This window comes from Trichoderma citrinoviride (genome assembly GCF_003025115.1).
Source record: "Trichoderma citrinoviride strain TUCIM 6016 unplaced genomic scaffold BBK36scaffold_2, whole genome shotgun sequence".
NCBI lineage: Eukaryota > Fungi > Ascomycota > Sordariomycetes > Hypocreales > Hypocreaceae > Trichoderma > Trichoderma citrinoviride.
The window spans coordinates 47,052-64,787 of record NW_020194710.1 but is presented as its reverse complement, the minus strand read 5'-3'; the positions used below and the strand labels follow the sequence as shown (position 1 = coordinate 64,787).

Sequence of the window (17,736 nt, the reverse complement as noted above, 5' to 3'; positions counted from 1 at the left end):
TACACAACAACAGTTGGCCTTCAGAAGAGGTATGGAGCTTCTCGGCGATATGTTGTTTCTGGCAGGTGGACTCCGTGCTCTTTGGACGGCATAAGAAGTGATGACTTCATGTCGTGGTTGATGCCCGAGTTGAAGCTGGGGAGGTAAGCTTGTTTTGTTGTCAATGCGAAGCGAGGCTCGGTAGACGATGACGATGGATTTGTTGTTCAAATCAAGATGCCCTCTGCGCTGCTTTGGATGGGCATGTTGTACCCTGTGAGAATCTCGAGTGTTTACTTTGATGCTTGATTTGGGTGACAGAGACGGTTGTGATGTTGTCTCTTGGGAGTGGATGTGGTTGACATGGAATATGGATATCGTCATGTTGACAGAGATGCTTTGTTGTTGGACCGGGGTGTGAGACGGCCCCTGCGATGATTATTCTGCTGCCTACATGCTGAGGTTGTTGGATCGTGAAGGGAACGTGGGCAAGGTCAGTTGCGGTCTGGGCGTGGATGAGTGTTTTTCGTCTTCTCATGTGTTGCTGTCTGATCGCACGTGCATACGGTTCATGTGGACGAGGTGCTGCGTGGACATGGTAGTTGCCCTCCGACATGAGTTCACATCTCGTCCATTAGGGTAATTTGGTAGGCCATCTACAAACACGTCTGTCGTCATGTCCAGTCACTGCGATTAACTCCATATGAGTGTACTCAGGGATGCTCGATGTGACGGTGAGGGAGTATAGGGTTGGCTGAAGAATGATGGATTGCGCTGCGACAGGTGCTTATACAGAGCGACTCAACTGCTGTATAATCGCCTAATGAAGCTATTCATTGACCTCTTGTGCTGGTCAGTCCATCAGAGAGAAACCCGGGGTTTAGTTTTGCGGCACACAGGGTTTGCGATCTCTTGAGGCCACGCGGAAGCTGAAAAACGACACCTATCTGAGGAAGTACAAGTCAAGACCGGAAAACACCAGCGCATATGACCAAATATAAATTGATATACATTGGCAAAGCTGCAAGCATGATCTCAAGAAGTCCCAAGAAACCGTGTTGAAAGAACGCCTTGGCCTTTCCAACTGCCAGCCGTGACTAATATTGACTGACTTTGAGTTCTTGTTCTACCAAGTCGATGGCCTCGAGATATGCTCCTGCTCGCCGTCAGTACGTCGTCACCATCGCATGACCAGCTATTGCTATGTACTCACCCGCAACATTCCATCTACGATTCGCCTTCCGTAGTAGCTCCAGACACAGCGACACCTGCGCAGTGTACCCCGATGCATCCACAGAAACCGACGTAGCCGTGAGATAGACGAGATTCGCCAGGCACTGGTAGATGCTGTCCACGAACCAGGGCGACAGGCTGGCGAGATTCTCGATGGACTCCTGGTCCTGCACCATTTCGCCGAGGACTTCCACAAAGGACATTGCCTTGGCGATGCAGTCCTTCATGATGGCTTGACAGCGGAGGGCAATCTCGCGGGCGAGGGCCATTTCGGTTACGTCGAGGGCTCTGTCGTTGTATATGGCGAATGAGTCGCAAGAGTGATGATCACAAAGCTTCATCAGGGCGCTGAATAACGTGCTTAGTTCTCAAACTCGAGACAATGACCTGTGCGCCGGTATTGGGAGCCTTACCTGAGACACACGCCAACGGCGCTGTAAAAGTGCATCATGCTCGATCTGTCTTTGCTGATGACCTCTAAAAAGGACCATATGACCTGACTGAGGACCTCGACGTCGTTCTGCACGTGTGCTAGGCTCTGCGTATCGTCGTTGCAGTGCTTGATGACTTCGCCTTGCAGATGGGAGGCCTGAGCTAGGCGGGCGAAAGGGCTTGCGGATAAGTGTTTGGAGGAGGATAGGATGAGACGCTCAGGATACATAGCTTGCTGTGGAATGTGTGAGCTTCCTATATGTGGTCTCATGATGTGGGTGATGGTGACCTACTCCAGAGTCCCAGGCGTCATCGTTGACGGGAAGATGAGATGTGGTCTTGGGGTCGGCAGATAGAAGAGGCCGATTGTCGCCAACAGAGGTGATGTATCTATGTAAGTGATGAGCGTTTCATTTTATGAAATTGTTCGTAAGAGAGGAGATACCTTTCGAGTATGACAACCAGCCACCAGACGCGCTGTCTCTCTTCCCAGTCTATCCAAGTCCGCGGCTGTTCCAGAACCTGAGGAGCTTCTCGATGGTGAATGCCAAGAACCATGGCCTGTGTCACGCAGCATCCCATGGAGATATACGCGGCGGGAAATATGCCATGTCCCATCTCATACACCGCGATGAGCAGGTTCGCCTGCAGCTTGAGCAGCGTATAAACGCCCGCAATCTCCAGGGAAGCTGCAAACTCCTTGGCGCAGATGTATAGCCCATCTCGCACAGCGTTGGATGAGCTGCCTGGTACGTGCTGGATGAGCTTCATGGCGAGGAGCAGCAAGGCGAAGTCCGCCCTCATACGGCCACCAAGCTCTGCGTCAGCAAGAGAGGATAGTCGCACTCGGCTGATGATGGGCATCCACTTGTGGATGGTCTGGAAGTATTGTGCCATGATGATGGCGCTCTGCGCCTGGTCGCCCAGGTGAAGCAGAACGGTGCCCGGGATCATATCACTCGAGGGCGGCGGCGGAGCATCGGGGCGGGTCTGAATGTCCGTATCCAGGAAGAGCTTCTGGAAGCGGAGGGCGGCAGGATAGAATGCGCATGATAGACTGCCGGTGCCCTGAGTGGACGACGCCGAGATGGACTGAGGTTGCGGGGAGAGAGTGCTGACGTGGTTGGCAACGAGAGACTCGAGCTCTTGGATCCGCGTCTTGAGCTCGTTCTCGGACTGCCGATTGGTGTAGTCGCATGGTCTGCGTAACCTGTGGGTTGTAAGTTGAGCGAGTCAGGCCAATGAGAGGGGAGGACTTGGACGAGAAGGGAAATGGGGATCGGGGCAGACACGGCGAGGCGGCCGCTTCGAAGACATATGAGGCGAGATGTAGGAGCCGAGGGATTGCCAGGAAGCGTTCCAGATTGTAGACTGAATAGTCTACATTGATTAAGCAGAACATGCTAGAAAAGGGGTGCGTATATGGTACCTGGTGCATAGAGAGCAGCTGGGCAAGATCTTGTCGCACCGCCGCTTATACTTTTGGCACGCTGCGCAGGCGCGCGCCGCTTTTTGGCTGGATGAAGATGATGATATCCCGCTCATGCCGCTATCATCGGAAGGCCTAAATCTAGAAGCAAATCCCTGTCAGTCGGTACAAGAGAAGCGATTGTGGTTGACGGTGATGATCCATAGTTCTGCGCCGTAGACGAGATCCGGAGCGGGTGCGCAAACCGATACACGGAAACGTCCCTGGTCCACTCACAGCACTTGGAACATCGGCGGCGGCTTGGGATGACGGAAGCGGCTCAACGGTGATGGAAGAGGGATTGTTTTCGGTGCGGGTTGGTTTTCTACCCTCTGTGCTTCTGTATGTATTCGCACGTAGATAATGGAGATGACATTACGGAGTACATGAAAAGGTGAAATTGAAAAGTTTCGAGAAATGCTCTGAGAATAAGGGACAGGAAAGCGGCTGAGCTCGCTCTGGAGTCTACAATACGACCCTTGAAAGTTTACACACTCACTACCTAAAGTCCCACATAGTGCAGCAAAAAGAGAGAAATACATAAGCAGATAAAAGATATCTCGTTAGATTCTCTATATATATCTATATCTAGATAATTATTTCTAGAGTAAATATTATCTCTTATTTATAAAGAAAAATGCATTTATATAAAGATTGATTTTCTATACATTCCTAGTACTTATGCGTTCCCTTGCTTAGTTTACTTTTATCCCTGTTTGCTATAGTAAACACTACTCCACACTGTGGGCTTGCAAGTACTGGAAGGTATCGCATCCTGCTAAGAACCACCTCTGATTGGCTGACATGGCCTCTGAAGTAACGAAAGAGAAATCTTTCAAGGGTCATATTGTAAACGCTGGAGCGGCCGCCCTCCCGCTCCGGGTTTAACAGAACTGGATCCTCAACGGCTCGAATCTGCCGGCTTATAGACATCCGGCGACTTTTCTGAGCGGCGCGGAGAGTCGAGAGGGTGAAGGCAGTTGGCATGTCACAGCTCGAGGGTGATGCCTCGTGCACGGAGTTAAGGTGGATGGGCGGAGAAGTCTTGAGGGGACTTGAGCTCGAGATGGGCGATTATGCGGATGGAGAGGTCTATAAAGGATCAAGAGGATGCTGTTGAAAGTTGAGAATATCGCCATTCTCATGTCAAGCCGCTTCAACCTACAAAAATATACGTGCATCTGTTCTCTTGACGACAGTCTCAACACAGCTATGGCTCGCATCTGGTTCGTCACCGGCTCTTCCAAAGGCCTCGGCCTCGCCATCGTCGAAGCTGCCCTCGCGGACGGCGACAATGTCGTCGCTACCGCCCGCAAACCTTCCACAGTCGACCACCTACTCGAAAAATACGGCCCTGATCGCATCCTGCCACTGGCCCTCGATGTCTCCAAGAACGACCAGGTCGAGAGCGCCGTCAAGGCTGCCGTGGACAAATTCGGCCGCATTGACGTCGTCGTCAACAACGCCGGCTACGCCATCCCTCGAGCGCTCGAAGACACGTCCGTCGAGCTCTTTCAGGAGCAGATTGACACCAATTTTCTAGGCACCGTCTACGTGACCAAGGCCGTGACCCCGATCCTGCGGAAGCAGCAGTCTGGCCGCATCCTGCAGGTCTCTTCCGTGGGCGGCAGGTTGGCCACTCCTGGATTATCGGCGTATCAAGCTGCGAAATGGGCCGTCGGAGGCTTCACCGGCGTCGTGGCCAAGGAGCTGGCGCCGTTCGGCATCAAGCTCACCGTGCTGGAGCCCGGCGGCATGAAGACGGACTGGGCTGGGTTTATAGGAGAGGAAATTTTCATAAGCGACCCGTATCAGCAGACAGTGGGAGAGTTCCAGAAGATCCGAGAGAAGTACAGCGAGTTTCGCTCGGATCCAAAGAAGGTGGCAGATGTGATTGTCAAGATATCCAAGGTGGACGATCCGCCGCTGAAGCTGCTGCTGGGCCCTGAGACGGTCGATCTGGCAAAGCAGGCTTCGGCTGAGCTTGCGGCGTCGGATGAGAAGTGGAGGGATGCGACTCTTCTAAAGATTTAAGCTGAGTGAATGGACATAAGACGGTTGACTTGACTAGCGAGTATAGAGAGCACGTAGAATCTGTCAGACGTGCCCCAGGGGGCACGTGACCTAAGATCAAGTCACTGGCCCATACAATAACACCAGGCCCAAGGCTGTTTGTTTATTTCCTTTTTTCTAGATAGCTTCAGTAGCTCTAGTAGCAGTAGCTATCTCAAATATCAGAGATTTCCCCCTTTAGGGTTTAATAGAATCCATTCTTGCTATCGTGTAGCTTAGAATTGCAGGTTTATCAGCGACTTACATCTGCACGTGAATAAACTGTGCTTTTGCGATCCGAGCTCCAATAGAATCAGAAACAGTATCTTTAGGAAACTGGCGAAATGGCAATGAGGACAAACATCGCCTCGATATCTCATATGGTTACTACATGGAAAGCAACTTTCCCAAGATATAGATAGGTAGACAGCATGACGACAATAGTTGAAGCGATAAAAGCGTGAGATGGCAATACCAGGAATCGTTGACCTGGAACACTCTCAATTGCCTATATGGTCACTACTCGCGATTCGTGAATAAAAATCACATGTTGTTCCGCATCTCGTTTGGTCATAGAGTTTGCGACTAACCAATGCCAACAAGCCATGCGTAAGTTGGTAGTATTTTTGGGTAGCATTTGCTCTGTGTACTCGTCTTCCTTGGTCAGTTGCCAGGCTGCTCATCTGATTTGCTGCCTTGATCGCCATCAGAACATTGTCTCATAAGGGAACAAAATCACACAATAATTCTACATTTCCTCTGCGCACGAAGTGAGTCAGTTATCGGTATTTGTTTCATTTCTCTGGATCGTAATTCACTGCACGAGCACATGTACATTTTGGTGACGTCTGACAGATGACTACCCACCTTCCACTTGACGTTTGCGGTTGGTTTGGCGGAGGGCAAAGCTTAATACAAGAATAAGAAGCTGGCGTTGCCGCCATGGATCCCATCCAAGGCCATTTTGAAACACGCATCGTACTGCTTGCTTGGAATTTTACTTGCAAATGAGAATCTTCAGCGTCTTCGCCCTTTTGCCGGCTCTTGGTGGCCTTTGTCAGGCTGCTTACAGAAACCATATCCTCAAGCCCGCAGTTCAAACTGATTACGATGTCATCATCGTCGGAGGGGGTCCTGCAGGCCTCAGTGCAGCCAGTGCTTTGGCCCGAGTTCGTCGAAATGTCTTGTTGATTGACTCCGGAGACTATCGAAATGCTGCCACCCGGCATTTGCACGACGTGATTGGGTATGACGGTAGGTCGTCCTCCTCAACAAGAAGCTCAGCTGTATGCAAATAGTTGCTCAACACCGGACAGGAGTCACGCCGGCATACTTTCGCTGGATAGCGCGCAACCAGATTCGAGATTATGATACCGTGAGCTTGGTAAATGGCACGGTTACCAAGATCCAACCAGAGTCGGATAATTCCTACTTTACAGTCTCCGCCAGCTATCCAGAGGACCGTAATCTCACCTTGACCGCTCGAAAGATTATCCTTGCAACAGGATTACGTGATTTAATTCCTTCCACGCCAGGACTCCGTGAGAATTGGGCCAAAGGCATATACTGGTGCCCCTGGTGTGACGGCCATGAGCACGCCGACCAGCCGCTGGGGATCTTGGGGCCTCTGGAAAAGGGACCTGGTGCGGTCCGCGAAATTATCACTTTGAACCAGGATATCATCCTGTTCGTCAACGGCACGGACACACCTGATCAACGTACCGCCACGGAGGAGGACTTTCCCCAGTGGGAGCAGTACCTGAAGCTGCATAGCATAACAATTGACAACCGAATCCTAACATCTATTGAGAGGCTCAAGAATGGTACCACTGGAGATGAAGACCCCAGCCTCCCGTCTGTCCCCGAACACGATCTCTTTCAGCTCAACTTTGAGACTGGCCCGCCGGTGCTTCGGGCGGCTATCCTGACCAATTTCGAGACTGCGCAGAAGTCAAATTTAGGAGAGGAGACTGGGGTTGCTCTATATGGAGGGAAGCTCGCTGTTGATCCATCGCATGGCTTGGTCACGAATATTCCGGGGTTATTTGCCATTGGAGATGCGAATTCGGATAACACTACCAACATTCCGCATGCCATGTATAGCGGGAAGAAGACTGCCGTCTACATTCAAGGTATGCTGCACGGTTTGGACTACCCTATCGAGCGTTGGGCCCCATTGCAGAAGCTTACTTGATGCTGTTTAGTTGAACTGGAAACCGAAAATGCGGAGGCTGAGCTATCAGTCCAGTCTACCAAGACGAAGAGAGGGTTGGAAGATTACATGCGGACTTTATGGTCTCGCATGAATGTGCCAGGCGAAGTCCTCTACGCAGGAGAATTTGATCAATGAGTACTGAAGACGAGAAAGGTGGGCGTTTTATATCTTCCATGATCATTGCTATACATGGTCATTAAGCATATATAGAGCTTAAACACTTATAGTTGGAACTGCGTGGTATCCGTGAATTTCCCCTACTTACCGTGCTGAGCAGCTCCAATCTGGTTGTAAGCTAATTACACTACATCTGGTAAAATGGATCGCATGTAGAACCTCAGAGCACAAGAGCATCTCATTTCGCAGTCCTAGAGCAGCCGGGAGGTTGTAGATCATGTGCCTTCCACTGATCGAGCATTCGCCGAGCTTCATCTCGCTGCGTATCCTCCAAAGCAAATTGAGAAACAATGGCCATGGAAAAGTGCGTCCGAACGGCATCGCCGCAGAAAGGGTTGATCATGTTAAGATACATTGAGGCATTGAAGACGCCCGTTGCGTATGCCGAAATCGCGGCTTGGTGAGCATCAACCTCCGTTTGGCCGTCGGAAGCGATGGAATACGGAGCTTTGGAGAGCGAGATAATGAGGAGGATCGTGTGAAGGATCATGTGGGAGGCGCTGTATAGGGAGAGCATGCTTGCGGTGAGGGTCTCGTTGTTTGCAACCATCCACGAGCTGGACAGTGGATTCGTGAGCACCGAGATGGGAGAGGCGACGTTCAGGTAGGCACTTTCAGGGGTGAGAGAGCATTCAGGGCTCAGCGCAATAATCTCGCAGTGCTCTTGTCTAAACAGCAGCCACCAATCCTGCAGTTGCGCCAATAGAGCCATTGTCTTCCCCTCGATATCGGCTTTGCGGGTAGTAGAAAGGTCGTGGACGCGGTTTACGGAGGACCTGAGAGTCGCACCTTTCTGATCCAAGTACGGAAGGCGAAGCACTTTGGTGAAAGAGAGGAGGATGTCGATGAGTCGGTCGTAGCAGATCTTGTGCTTCTGCTGGAAAGGAATGGAGAGCCAATCGGGGGAGCTAAAGTTGGCAGATCGGTTCTGCATGATGGAGTAAAACGCCTGAGATGAGACTTGCTTAGCCACAGAAAGACACAACTCTGAAGACCACATTAGTTTAAGGGTCTAACATGAAGTTTCTCACCTCTCTGACTCTCAGTGAGCGCATCACGCTATGAGCGAGGCCGCAGACGCACTTCTCTGGACCTCGTCTCTCCAGCATCTCAGTGGCTGCCGCGTGGTGAAGTAGCTCTGCATCCGAATTCGCGCCCTGTAGAGCCTCGTAGAAAGAAAACATGATCGGAACACAAATCTCTGCAATTTCCGACATGCTTAACCCTTCCGAACCTACAGTCTCTGGGACAGATGCGACCATCACTGTTTTGGGGTCAGGTCCCAGTATCGTCGTACGATAGCTCTGTATCCCAGCCAAATACCATTTTACGGCGGCGACTTTGGCCCTGATGTCGTGATTTGTTACGGCGTGGTATAGTAGTGCCGCTGCGTGCATTGCGTATCTGAGAGAAGACGGCAGTGCGTTTTTCGCCGCTAGATGGGGGAGCTCGAGGATCCATGACTTGGGCCTGTTGGTGGAATAGCTTCGGCGAGAGCTGACGATGAGCTGAGCAAAGTTGCCGACAAAACAGTATTCGTTGTACGCTGAATCGTCAATTTGTGGAGGGATGGATATATTATAGTAGTTGGACGTTTTCATGCCGAAGCATTCTTCGTCGCTAAGGTAGGGGTTTGGCCGAGAGTTTGGTATAGACAAGGCGCCATGATAGCTACTCTCGCCATCTTCTTCAATTCTCAGAAGATCTGTGTATAATGATGCGCCCTCATTATTCTCTGTACTGTTAGTCGGGGGCGTTGAAGATGTGAGAGAACATTTCGCCAAAGACGTGCTCTCCTCAACAGTGCCTTGTTGCTCTGGAGCGTCGTCTGCAAGAGGAGGCTCCTTTGTCCGCTCTTCCGTCTCCTCTTTCGTAGCGACCGCCTTCTTCTTCCTCTGTTTCCTTGGCCTCATCGTGCTGCAAGATACCTTTTCCGTCATATCGAGAAAGACTGCGCCGCGAATCGCTCCCGAGCAAGACAGGCCGAAGCGAGAACACTTCTTACAGCATCCGGGCCTCTCATCACACTGCGTCAATCGTGTCAGAACCGTGATATTGCCCCAGGTTGTGTTTTGCCCAATGTAAGCGCAAGAGGTGGCGGAATGCGTCATTCTCACCTTGACACGGCGTGCAATACACTGCTCACATCCCTTGCTGCGCGGCTGTCTTCGAACGATGATCGTAGACATTGTGACTCGGCTGTGTTGACAACGCCGCTATAGTTCAGTTTGATCAATGTATTTACCAGACTCCGCTGTTATTTCTGCTTCTCTTTTCCTCGGGCTGTTTAAGAATCAGAAATTCCAGGGACTCGCCGTAATAGTCGTCATCCACAAAGGAGGTATTAGCCGAGGTAATAGGTCACAGACTTGCTCGTCAGTAACGCATCTCAAGAGCTCTTTGCAGATAAAGTAGGACACCGAAAGTCTCTTCGAAGAGCTTAAGATCATACAAGGTAAAGAAAGAGCAACGAGCGAGACGAAGAGCACGCTGTCAGGATGAGCATGGTGCTGGTGAGCATGGTGGGGAATAAAATGTTCACACAACTAGCGAAAGCCACAGTGATGACGCCTCTTGGGACCGTCTCTGCCCAGAATGCTTGCCACAAATAGTAGGCTGCTCCGCCTCCGTATTTGGCGGGCTCAGGCTAGCATATGACAGACACATGGCTCGGCTGGTCAACCGTCGTTTGAGGTAGCGTTAAAGCTAGCCACTGCCCCCCGCAAGAGCCCGAACACTTTTCGGTATGCGGTATCAGATGGTTACAGCGAAGATGAGGCCTAAGCTTAGAGAATGGCTGCAGGGCCTACAACTTGGGGGATAGATTCCATGGTGTTTCCCTGTGAGATCAGGACATATGTGGACGTGCTGGTTTGACAATGATGGGTTGGCTGCCTACGAGTACTTTACAGGAATATCCTGGCCTTGTGGAGAGAGACCGCATATCTCGGAGAAAAGCGGTCGCTAAGGCCCATCCTGCTCGGCAGAGGAACTTGAGATGACAATACTACCCCCTTGAGAGAATCCGAAGTATAAGTGGAGAGACTCGTCTTGCCTCGAATAATCTGTGAGATCTGTCAAGATCTTCACTACAAGCGGAAGGAATTTGCGCGTATCGAGACGTAAGATGCCCTTCTAATAGACATCCATGAAGCCTGGAGGCCCTCAAATGAGACAATACAACATCACCATCAAGCTTAGGTATTACATGGCTTCTCGTGAGGCCAAATATCAAGAAAGCTTGGGATTACTAGCTGAGAATAACTCCAATGGCGCTTATGAAGAACTATCTCATTGACTTTGGCTATGTCTTACATTTAGAAATGGAGCAAATGATATGCTGTTGAACAGTCACAGTGTACAAGCCTGACGCTCACAATAGCACGAAGTGCCCTAACTTGAGCGGTTATTCGGTGCTGGTAACAGAAAGTGCGAACCCAGGAGAGAGCTCATATGCCATGACGGTAGTTCTAGTTCCGCGGTTATAGCTGCCTCGGCGTCCTTTGGAACAACCTGGTTTCTCATCGAAACGGTACGCCAGCGTACGACAGGCCTTCCATCGATACCCTCAAAACGGCACAAAGGGCCTATGTAGGTCAGGCGGCCGTGGTAAGACAGGATTCTCATTGAAGGCGAGGGAGGAGAGATGCCGGGTTTTTATCACGAGAATAGCCACATTGGCCCCAGTAAAGAATGGCACTTATCAAGACATCAGTCAGATCGAGCGCGCAGCTTTATAAATAGCCACAACCACGTAATATAGCCCAAAGCGGAATCTGCAATTTGGCAGACAGAGTATGTCTCGAGTTGATCTATCCTGAAGCTGTCGAAGTTGGACAAACACTGTGCTGCGGTGCAGAAATACATATCCAAACAACCCTGAGGTGCCTTCAAAAACATATCGGTGGACTACTGAGAAACATCTCACAAGAAGCGAAACTAGATGCTTTACATATACGATACAAAGGTTCTTCAGCGCTATCATGGTGATTTGGGGTCCATCGATTTCGACAAGACTTGCCGCATCGTCTTCTTCTCTTCCGACAATGGGGCTGCTTCTGCACTTCCATGTCCTTATAAGTCAAAGACTCGCGATGTCATTACTTGGCGATGATGAATAGAATAGTTGGTAAACAGATGATATTCTAGGCTAATGTCTCGAACTTCAGAAATTATCCACAATACCTGAGTCTGGAGGTCAGCCCTGGTCAGAGGCAAAGGAGCGCTGTTTCGGCATCCATACATCATCGCGGGGCACTGCGCACATCAACGCTTCGCAGGCCTGGTAAACCCTCCCTCAATGCCCATAGAAAATGGTCCGCCGATCACGTCCAAAGAGCAAGAGATTACAGTACGACTAGAGAATCGCCTCAAACCTCGTGGCGGAGATGGTCGGTTGGACAAGTTGCCGAAAGCGGGAATTATCGCGACACTTGCATTAGAGCTTCGCCAGTTACCGTAATCAGGAATCTTCCCTCGACTACGGCATCGTAGAGCTGCCGACCAAGCGCGGGTTTCAATGCAAAGCATCATTTCAAGTCCGTGTTTGCCCCCTTTTTATGAGCCCCTAAGCTACGGGAAGTGGTAACAGTCCGCACAAGGTCCAGGGGAGGCGTATTCCGTGCCTATCGACCTGGTCGTCGACGTCTTTTGAGTGGCATTAACGACCCGTCACCGCCGACGATTATTCTCTTTGTGGTATCTTTCACGGCCTTGGAGTACTTTGGACGAGGAAATAAAGACGTTTGAGGTCCTGCTAGAGGGATTCGGGACCGATCTCGGCAAATTGACTCGAAGTCTGCCCAGAGACGATGGCACTTAGCAGTATGGACGGAGCTGAGGAGGGAAGGGGGAATTGCATATAATCGTGGCGATACCCTCATGAACTGGCAGTGTTGATTTCCCTTATCCGCCCATCATCTTCTGTTTCTTTTCTCAGGCTTCTGACAAACCTCATACCTCAAAATGCCCATCTCCATCACGATGCGCCCGCCGGAGAGCTTCCGGGACAAAGAGAGCGAGCTGGCCATGCGTATCAAGCAGCCCTTCAATGCTGCGGCAGTGGGTGATCTCATCCAGATGATGCCCTTTTCGAATCGAAACGACCCGGACATCCAAGCTCTCGTTGAGGTCATGCAAAAGGCTGACATCACGTTTGCCAACAACGAGAACACCGTCGTTGATCGCCTCACTTTCCGTGGCCCCGTCTCCCACATGGAGGCAGACAAGAGTGTGATAGACGACTGGAAGAATATGGGTATTGACATGGTCACAAAGGCAAACAATCACACCTTCGACAACGGGGACCCAGGTCTTGTACAGAACCTCGAACAACTCCGCCGCGTAGGAATTGAATACGTCGGAACGGATTACAACACAGTCGAAGCCCGACTTGCCCGCTTCAAGACTACGCCCAAGGGTATCGTAGGCTTCATCGGTGCTTATGCGGAAACCGAAGACTACTCTCAGCTGGTTGGCATTCCTACGGGAAACACCGTGGTCGTAACGCCTGAACAGCTTGAGCAGGTGCGAGCAATTCGCGACAGCATAATTGCCCGCCGAGACGAGGTTAGCAGACCGCTCGGCATGCCAAAAGCTGACCCCGAAGGATCTGTCCTCGTCTTTGGGCGGCAGTTCAGAGTGCAAACTGCCAGCGCGGAGGCAGACGAAGAAGTGACCGGCATCAAGAAGCGCCTCGATCACCACTTCGGTTCCAAGGGCAAAATAGTGTACAAGAACAACTCTCTGCGCCTGAGAGTTTCCCACAGCGTCACGGCGGAGCAGATGAAGCAGCTCAAAGTTATCGCCGGTGTCGACCCCAACGACGGCTCCGAGACGCTGGACGCCTTTGATGTTCACTTCAAGGTGGCCGAAAAGCCTGGAGAATATAGCTACGAGATGGAGCCTCAAGATCTCCGCGACATTCTCCGCGAGGTCCGTTCTGGCAAGCAGTTTTCCGATTTCCTCAGCGTCACCATACACTGGCATCAGAACCGCTTCTCCTTCCAGCACTACTCCTTCGACCACTATCCAGCAGATTTCCAGATCAAGTTCGCGCGGCAAGTCATCGATCACGGCGCCGATTTCTTCTTCGCCCACGGTGTGCACACGCTCAAGGGCGTGGAGATATACAAGGGGAAGCCAATCTTCTACGGTATCTCCAACTTTGTCTTCCAAAACTCCCAATTCCGGTCCTGGCGCGACGATGCCGCCTTTCGCGCTCCTACTCCTCTGGAAGGTCCTATTATTGGAGACGGCGAGAACAATGAGGGCCGCTGGGCATGGCTAGATCTGCCGGAGAACAAGGAAGCTTTGCTGGTTTCAGCGGATTATCTTGATGGAAAGCTGTCCCGAGTGCGTATCTATCCGGCCGACTTGGGGCGGACACCTCGCCCTGGCTCTATGATCGGAACTCCCACCAGGCCAACCGCTGAAGTCGCCAACGACATTCTCGGGCGGCTCTGCGAGTACTCTCAGCCGTTTGGGACGAAGATTAAGATTGAAGACGGAGTGGGCGTGATTGATGTTACTGCTCAATAGGATAAGTTTGCATGATTCGAGCAGCTGTTTTTTTTTTTTTTTTTTTTTTTTTTTTTTTCGCTCGCAGAGATGAGAAGATAGCCTTAGAAAAATTGAACTACCTTACACACAAACGCGTGTACGGTGTGTTAAGACTGTAAGTTTGTGAAGGCATTGTTCCGCTGCAGAGCAAAGGAATCTGAGGTACGAGTCATGTGCTTCGAAGGATCAAGAAGGATTCTGGGGGTTCATGTACCCGCGTCGGACATGCTCTTCGTAAGCCGAGCACTAAAGCTGAGAACGTGACCCTTGTTTAGCCTACGAGTAGTCATCAATCCCGAAATCGAGAGCTTCATCATGCCACAGTTGAAGCATTACATACCTCTCGAAAGGGTCTATATCAACCAACCGCCCATTCCAACTTCGCTTGTCGTCGGTCGAAGAGTCTTACATCTCAAACACGATTCATCCAGCAATTGGATAACTCAGCAAGGGTCGCGATGCTAGTGTTGAGCCAAAGGAAATGATATTCTCGATTGACCATGTCTACAGCTGACCCATCAGCGCAGCTGGACGCTCCACGGCCACTATCAAAGCCCAAGAAACCACTCTCTTGCATCTCCTGTAAAGTCCGAAAACTCAGATGCGACCATGAGAGACCGTCTTGTACTCGATGCGCCAGAGCCAACAGCGAGTGTATTTATCCGGAAGCTCGGCGCAAGCCGAAATTGTTGCAAAACAATGTCAAGGAGCTGGAGGCTCGGATCGGTATGTTTTGGAATTCTGTCACTCAGAGGCACGCCTCTGCTGGTTTTGCTGAGATGCTGACACTCACACTTCATGATAGCCCAGGTTGAAGGATATCTCAAGGAGGTTGGCCAAAAGGGTCTTGACGTCAGCAGAGACATCCCTGTTGCCGGGCTGGACAGCGAAGATCAGCCCAGTAGCGAGCACCAACAAAGTAACGAGATAGCGGTCGAAGATGACGCCGCCTTTCATGACCTCAACACTCTGTCCGGCAACTTCGCCGTTGAGGGTCCGCTGTTTAGCCAAGATGCGGTCGATGAGAGTACGGCTCGAGCGGGATCACAGCCGCTATTCGGATTCGCAGACCTTGACGACCAAGCTGGCAGTACGTTTGGTAGTGATCAACTCATAGATCTGGGCATGTCGGAGGCACTGCCGCCTCCTGAAGTGATAGAAGATTTGTGAGTTTCCAGACGCGATATGGCGACAAACTTCTCATCCATCAGTAGGCACACGTCCTTCTTCTCTACGCAATATCATTACATGCCGGCAATTCACTCTGGTCGCTATTACCGAGCTTTTTATGGCAATTCACTGAGCAGGCCACCAATGTGTTTGCAGTATGCCATCTGGGCAATGGGCGCTTTGTGGCATCCTAAATACGACCGATGCGCTGATGTATTCTACAAAAGAGCGAGACATTATGCCGAGACTGACGAATTGGAGGTGAGAAGCTTCAGGGCAGTAATGACGGGGCCATAGCTAACGCGCAGCAAGGGTAACGGAGATCACTTCATCACGATAGCACATGCCCAAACCTGGATCCTGATAGCATCCTATGAAGCCAGAGCTATGCTCTACACAAGAGCGTCCATGAGCTGTGCTCGAAGCTGCCGACTCGTGCAAATGATGGCGCTCGATAGGATAGATACGCCAGACGGGACTTTCTCTTCAAATCTAAGTCCTCCGAGCGACTGGACCGAACTGGAAGAGCGCAGGAGAGTCTTTTGGATGGCATATTCCAATGATGCTCAGGGAAGTATAGCGACTGGCTGGTGTAGCATCATCAGGACGGAAGAGGTGAGTTTCTCGCTCATACATTCGTGGAAAAATAACACACCTAAACATGCATAGATAATGACTCGACTTCCGGCCAGCGAAGAGGCCTTTGCATCTGGCCAAGAAGAAACTGCGCCTTTCTTAGACGAGGTGATGAAAGGCGCACCTTACAGGGGCTTTACTGGCTCTCTCGTCCTAAACGAGATGCTAAAGTCCATCATGTCACACGCTCATCTACTCAAGTCTTCTGACCGACCCGAAGATGCCATGAATGGTGCTTTTTGGCAGAGACACCGCCAGCTGGATAACCAATTGTCCAAGCTGTTCCTGTTCATGCCAGAAAGCTTCCGCCTTCCTGAGAACATACGAGACCCTCTTGCTACATATATCAACTTGAACTTCCATGCTTGCGTGATATGCCTGCATCACGTTGCTCTCGAGAAGATTGAGACATACGAACTCGATGATTCGCTGAGAAAAGAGTGCCGAGGTCTTCTCAAAAACGCCGCTGAAGAGATTGCCAGCATTGCTAAACTGACATCTCATCGCTCATCTTTATTTGTACGAGACCCCCTTTTCGACATTGAAGACCAAGGCTAACAAACTGTGTAGAGCAACCCCCTATGCGCATTTTCACTCTACTGCGCCACCACTGTCTATGTGTATCTCGCCAAACAAGACCCTTCTTCTGGAATCAATCCCAAAGACATGTCCAACCTGGAGCTCATAATCAACGTCATGGAAGCCATAAGCCGCATCCACATGATCACAAGCGCGTTCCTGCAGCAAGCATGTCTCGATATTGAGAAAAACGGCCTCTCGGGCATCATCAAGCTGCCTACTCTTCACCAATACCGGGATCTATTTGGCGGTCCTACTTCCTTTATTCCGCTCATGGCACGGAGTCCAATATCGAAGCACACACAGATGAGCTCTCCGTTGCCCGGGCGACTTCCGTTGGATAAACCCTTGGGACACTTGCGGCCAATGAATCTGAGAATGACGAAGTCGGTCCCGCTGCTCACTGGAGTGACGGCGTGTATGAGCCGGATGGACATTAACGACACCTTCCGGCCTGCTCTGGGTGCTATATCCCGAAATTTAGAGCCCCGCTCTACTGACAGCTCTCACAAGAGAAAGCGACGACCTTCGACCTCTCAGCTCTCTACAAATATAAGCGGTGACTTAGCTGGAGATATTGCTCTCCACGGATATGAAGGGATTGGACATCCAATGCATTTATCGATGAGCAACCTAGGAGAACAAACAGGGAAAGGGGATCAGTTCCTTGGCAGTACAAACCAACCATGCACTTTGGATACGCTTCTCGGTGAAGCAGCGAGCAGTGCTGCAGAGCATGGTGAAAGCTGCAGACCTCCCAAGGACGCTGATATGTCGCAGTATTCGAGCGATGCGCCGGTTACAGCGTGGCATACAATGGATGAGGTTCTCAATTTTCCACAAACAACTTCAGATATACCCGAGATCAGTGGCGATGGATTGGATTTTGTATTAAGCCAGGAGTTCGGGTCATGACAGCCTGTGTACACTATGTAAGGTATGATGCCTTTGAGAGACTTACTCTGACTGAGTGACATCTTCACTCGTTTGAACATGATAGAAAGCAAATATAAGTCCTAAATTAGAAGCGTATCCATGTACATTTCTTCTACGTTGCTACAGATATTTATTCAAGTAGCTACATCATAAATTATCTCAACTTTATAAGCTCAGACATCTCGTATACCGTCCTGCATTTACATGTTTACCAGATCTTCATTGCCGATTGAGCTCTTCACCAACACCCGAACAATGCTGTTGTCGGACTTCGGGCTTCGGCCTCCTCACTTCAGCG

The 17,736-nt window shown here is 50.7% G+C and overlaps 6 protein-coding genes across 6 annotated transcripts; 4 read left to right on the top strand and 2 right to left on the bottom strand.

Moving 5' to 3' along the window:
• Positions 1-672: 672 nt before the first annotated feature.
• On the bottom strand, positions 673-3,654 carry BBK36DRAFT_1111395 (fungal-specific transcription factor domain-containing protein; the record flags this gene model as incomplete). The annotated part of the gene is made up of 7 exons (XM_024889701.1): positions 673-753; positions 1,092-1,138; positions 1,193-1,560; positions 1,626-1,879; positions 1,938-2,034; positions 2,090-2,854; positions 3,350-3,654. The coding sequence occupies 7 exons, from the start codon at positions 3,652-3,654 to the stop codon at positions 673-675; spliced, it is 1,917 nt and encodes a 638-aa protein (XP_024752569.1).
• Positions 3,655-4,324: 670 nt separating this feature from the next.
• Positions 4,325-5,146, top strand: BBK36DRAFT_1110747 (NAD(P)-binding protein; the record flags this gene model as incomplete). Its single annotated transcript, XM_024889622.1, has 1 exon — positions 4,325-5,146. One exon carries the CDS (start codon positions 4,325-4,327, stop codon positions 5,144-5,146), a length of 822 nt encoding a protein of 273 aa, XP_024752568.1.
• A 1,025-nt stretch (positions 5,147-6,171) lies between these two features.
• On the top strand, positions 6,172-7,514 carry BBK36DRAFT_1186527 (FAD/NAD(P)-binding domain-containing protein; the record flags this gene model as incomplete). Its single annotated transcript, XM_024896491.1, has 3 exons — positions 6,172-6,418; positions 6,481-7,296; positions 7,369-7,514. 3 exons carry the CDS (start codon positions 6,172-6,174, stop codon positions 7,512-7,514), a joined length of 1,209 nt encoding a protein of 402 aa, XP_024752567.1.
• Positions 7,515-7,734: 220 nt separating this feature from the next.
• Positions 7,735-9,745, bottom strand: BBK36DRAFT_1110238 (hypothetical protein; the record flags this gene model as incomplete). Its single annotated transcript, XM_024889558.1, has 3 exons — positions 7,735-8,505; positions 8,588-9,583; positions 9,674-9,745. The coding sequence occupies 3 exons, from the start codon at positions 9,743-9,745 to the stop codon at positions 7,735-7,737; spliced, it is 1,839 nt and encodes a 612-aa protein (XP_024752566.1).
• A 2,776-nt stretch (positions 9,746-12,521) lies between these two features.
• BBK36DRAFT_1111144 (hypothetical protein) lies at positions 12,522-14,096 on the top strand (the record flags this gene model as incomplete). Its single annotated transcript, XM_024889675.1, has 1 exon — positions 12,522-14,096. One exon carries the CDS (start codon positions 12,522-12,524, stop codon positions 14,094-14,096), a length of 1,575 nt encoding a protein of 524 aa, XP_024752565.1.
• Positions 14,097-14,617: 521 nt separating this feature from the next.
• Positions 14,618-17,326, top strand: BBK36DRAFT_1165530 (hypothetical protein; the record flags this gene model as incomplete). The annotated part of the gene is made up of 7 exons (XM_024894791.1): positions 14,618-14,843; positions 14,923-15,283; positions 15,332-15,548; positions 15,600-15,902; positions 15,957-16,442; positions 16,494-17,061; positions 17,283-17,326. 7 exons carry the CDS (start codon positions 14,618-14,620, stop codon positions 17,324-17,326), a joined length of 2,205 nt encoding a protein of 734 aa, XP_024752564.1.
• Positions 17,327-17,736: the final 410 nt, after the last annotated feature.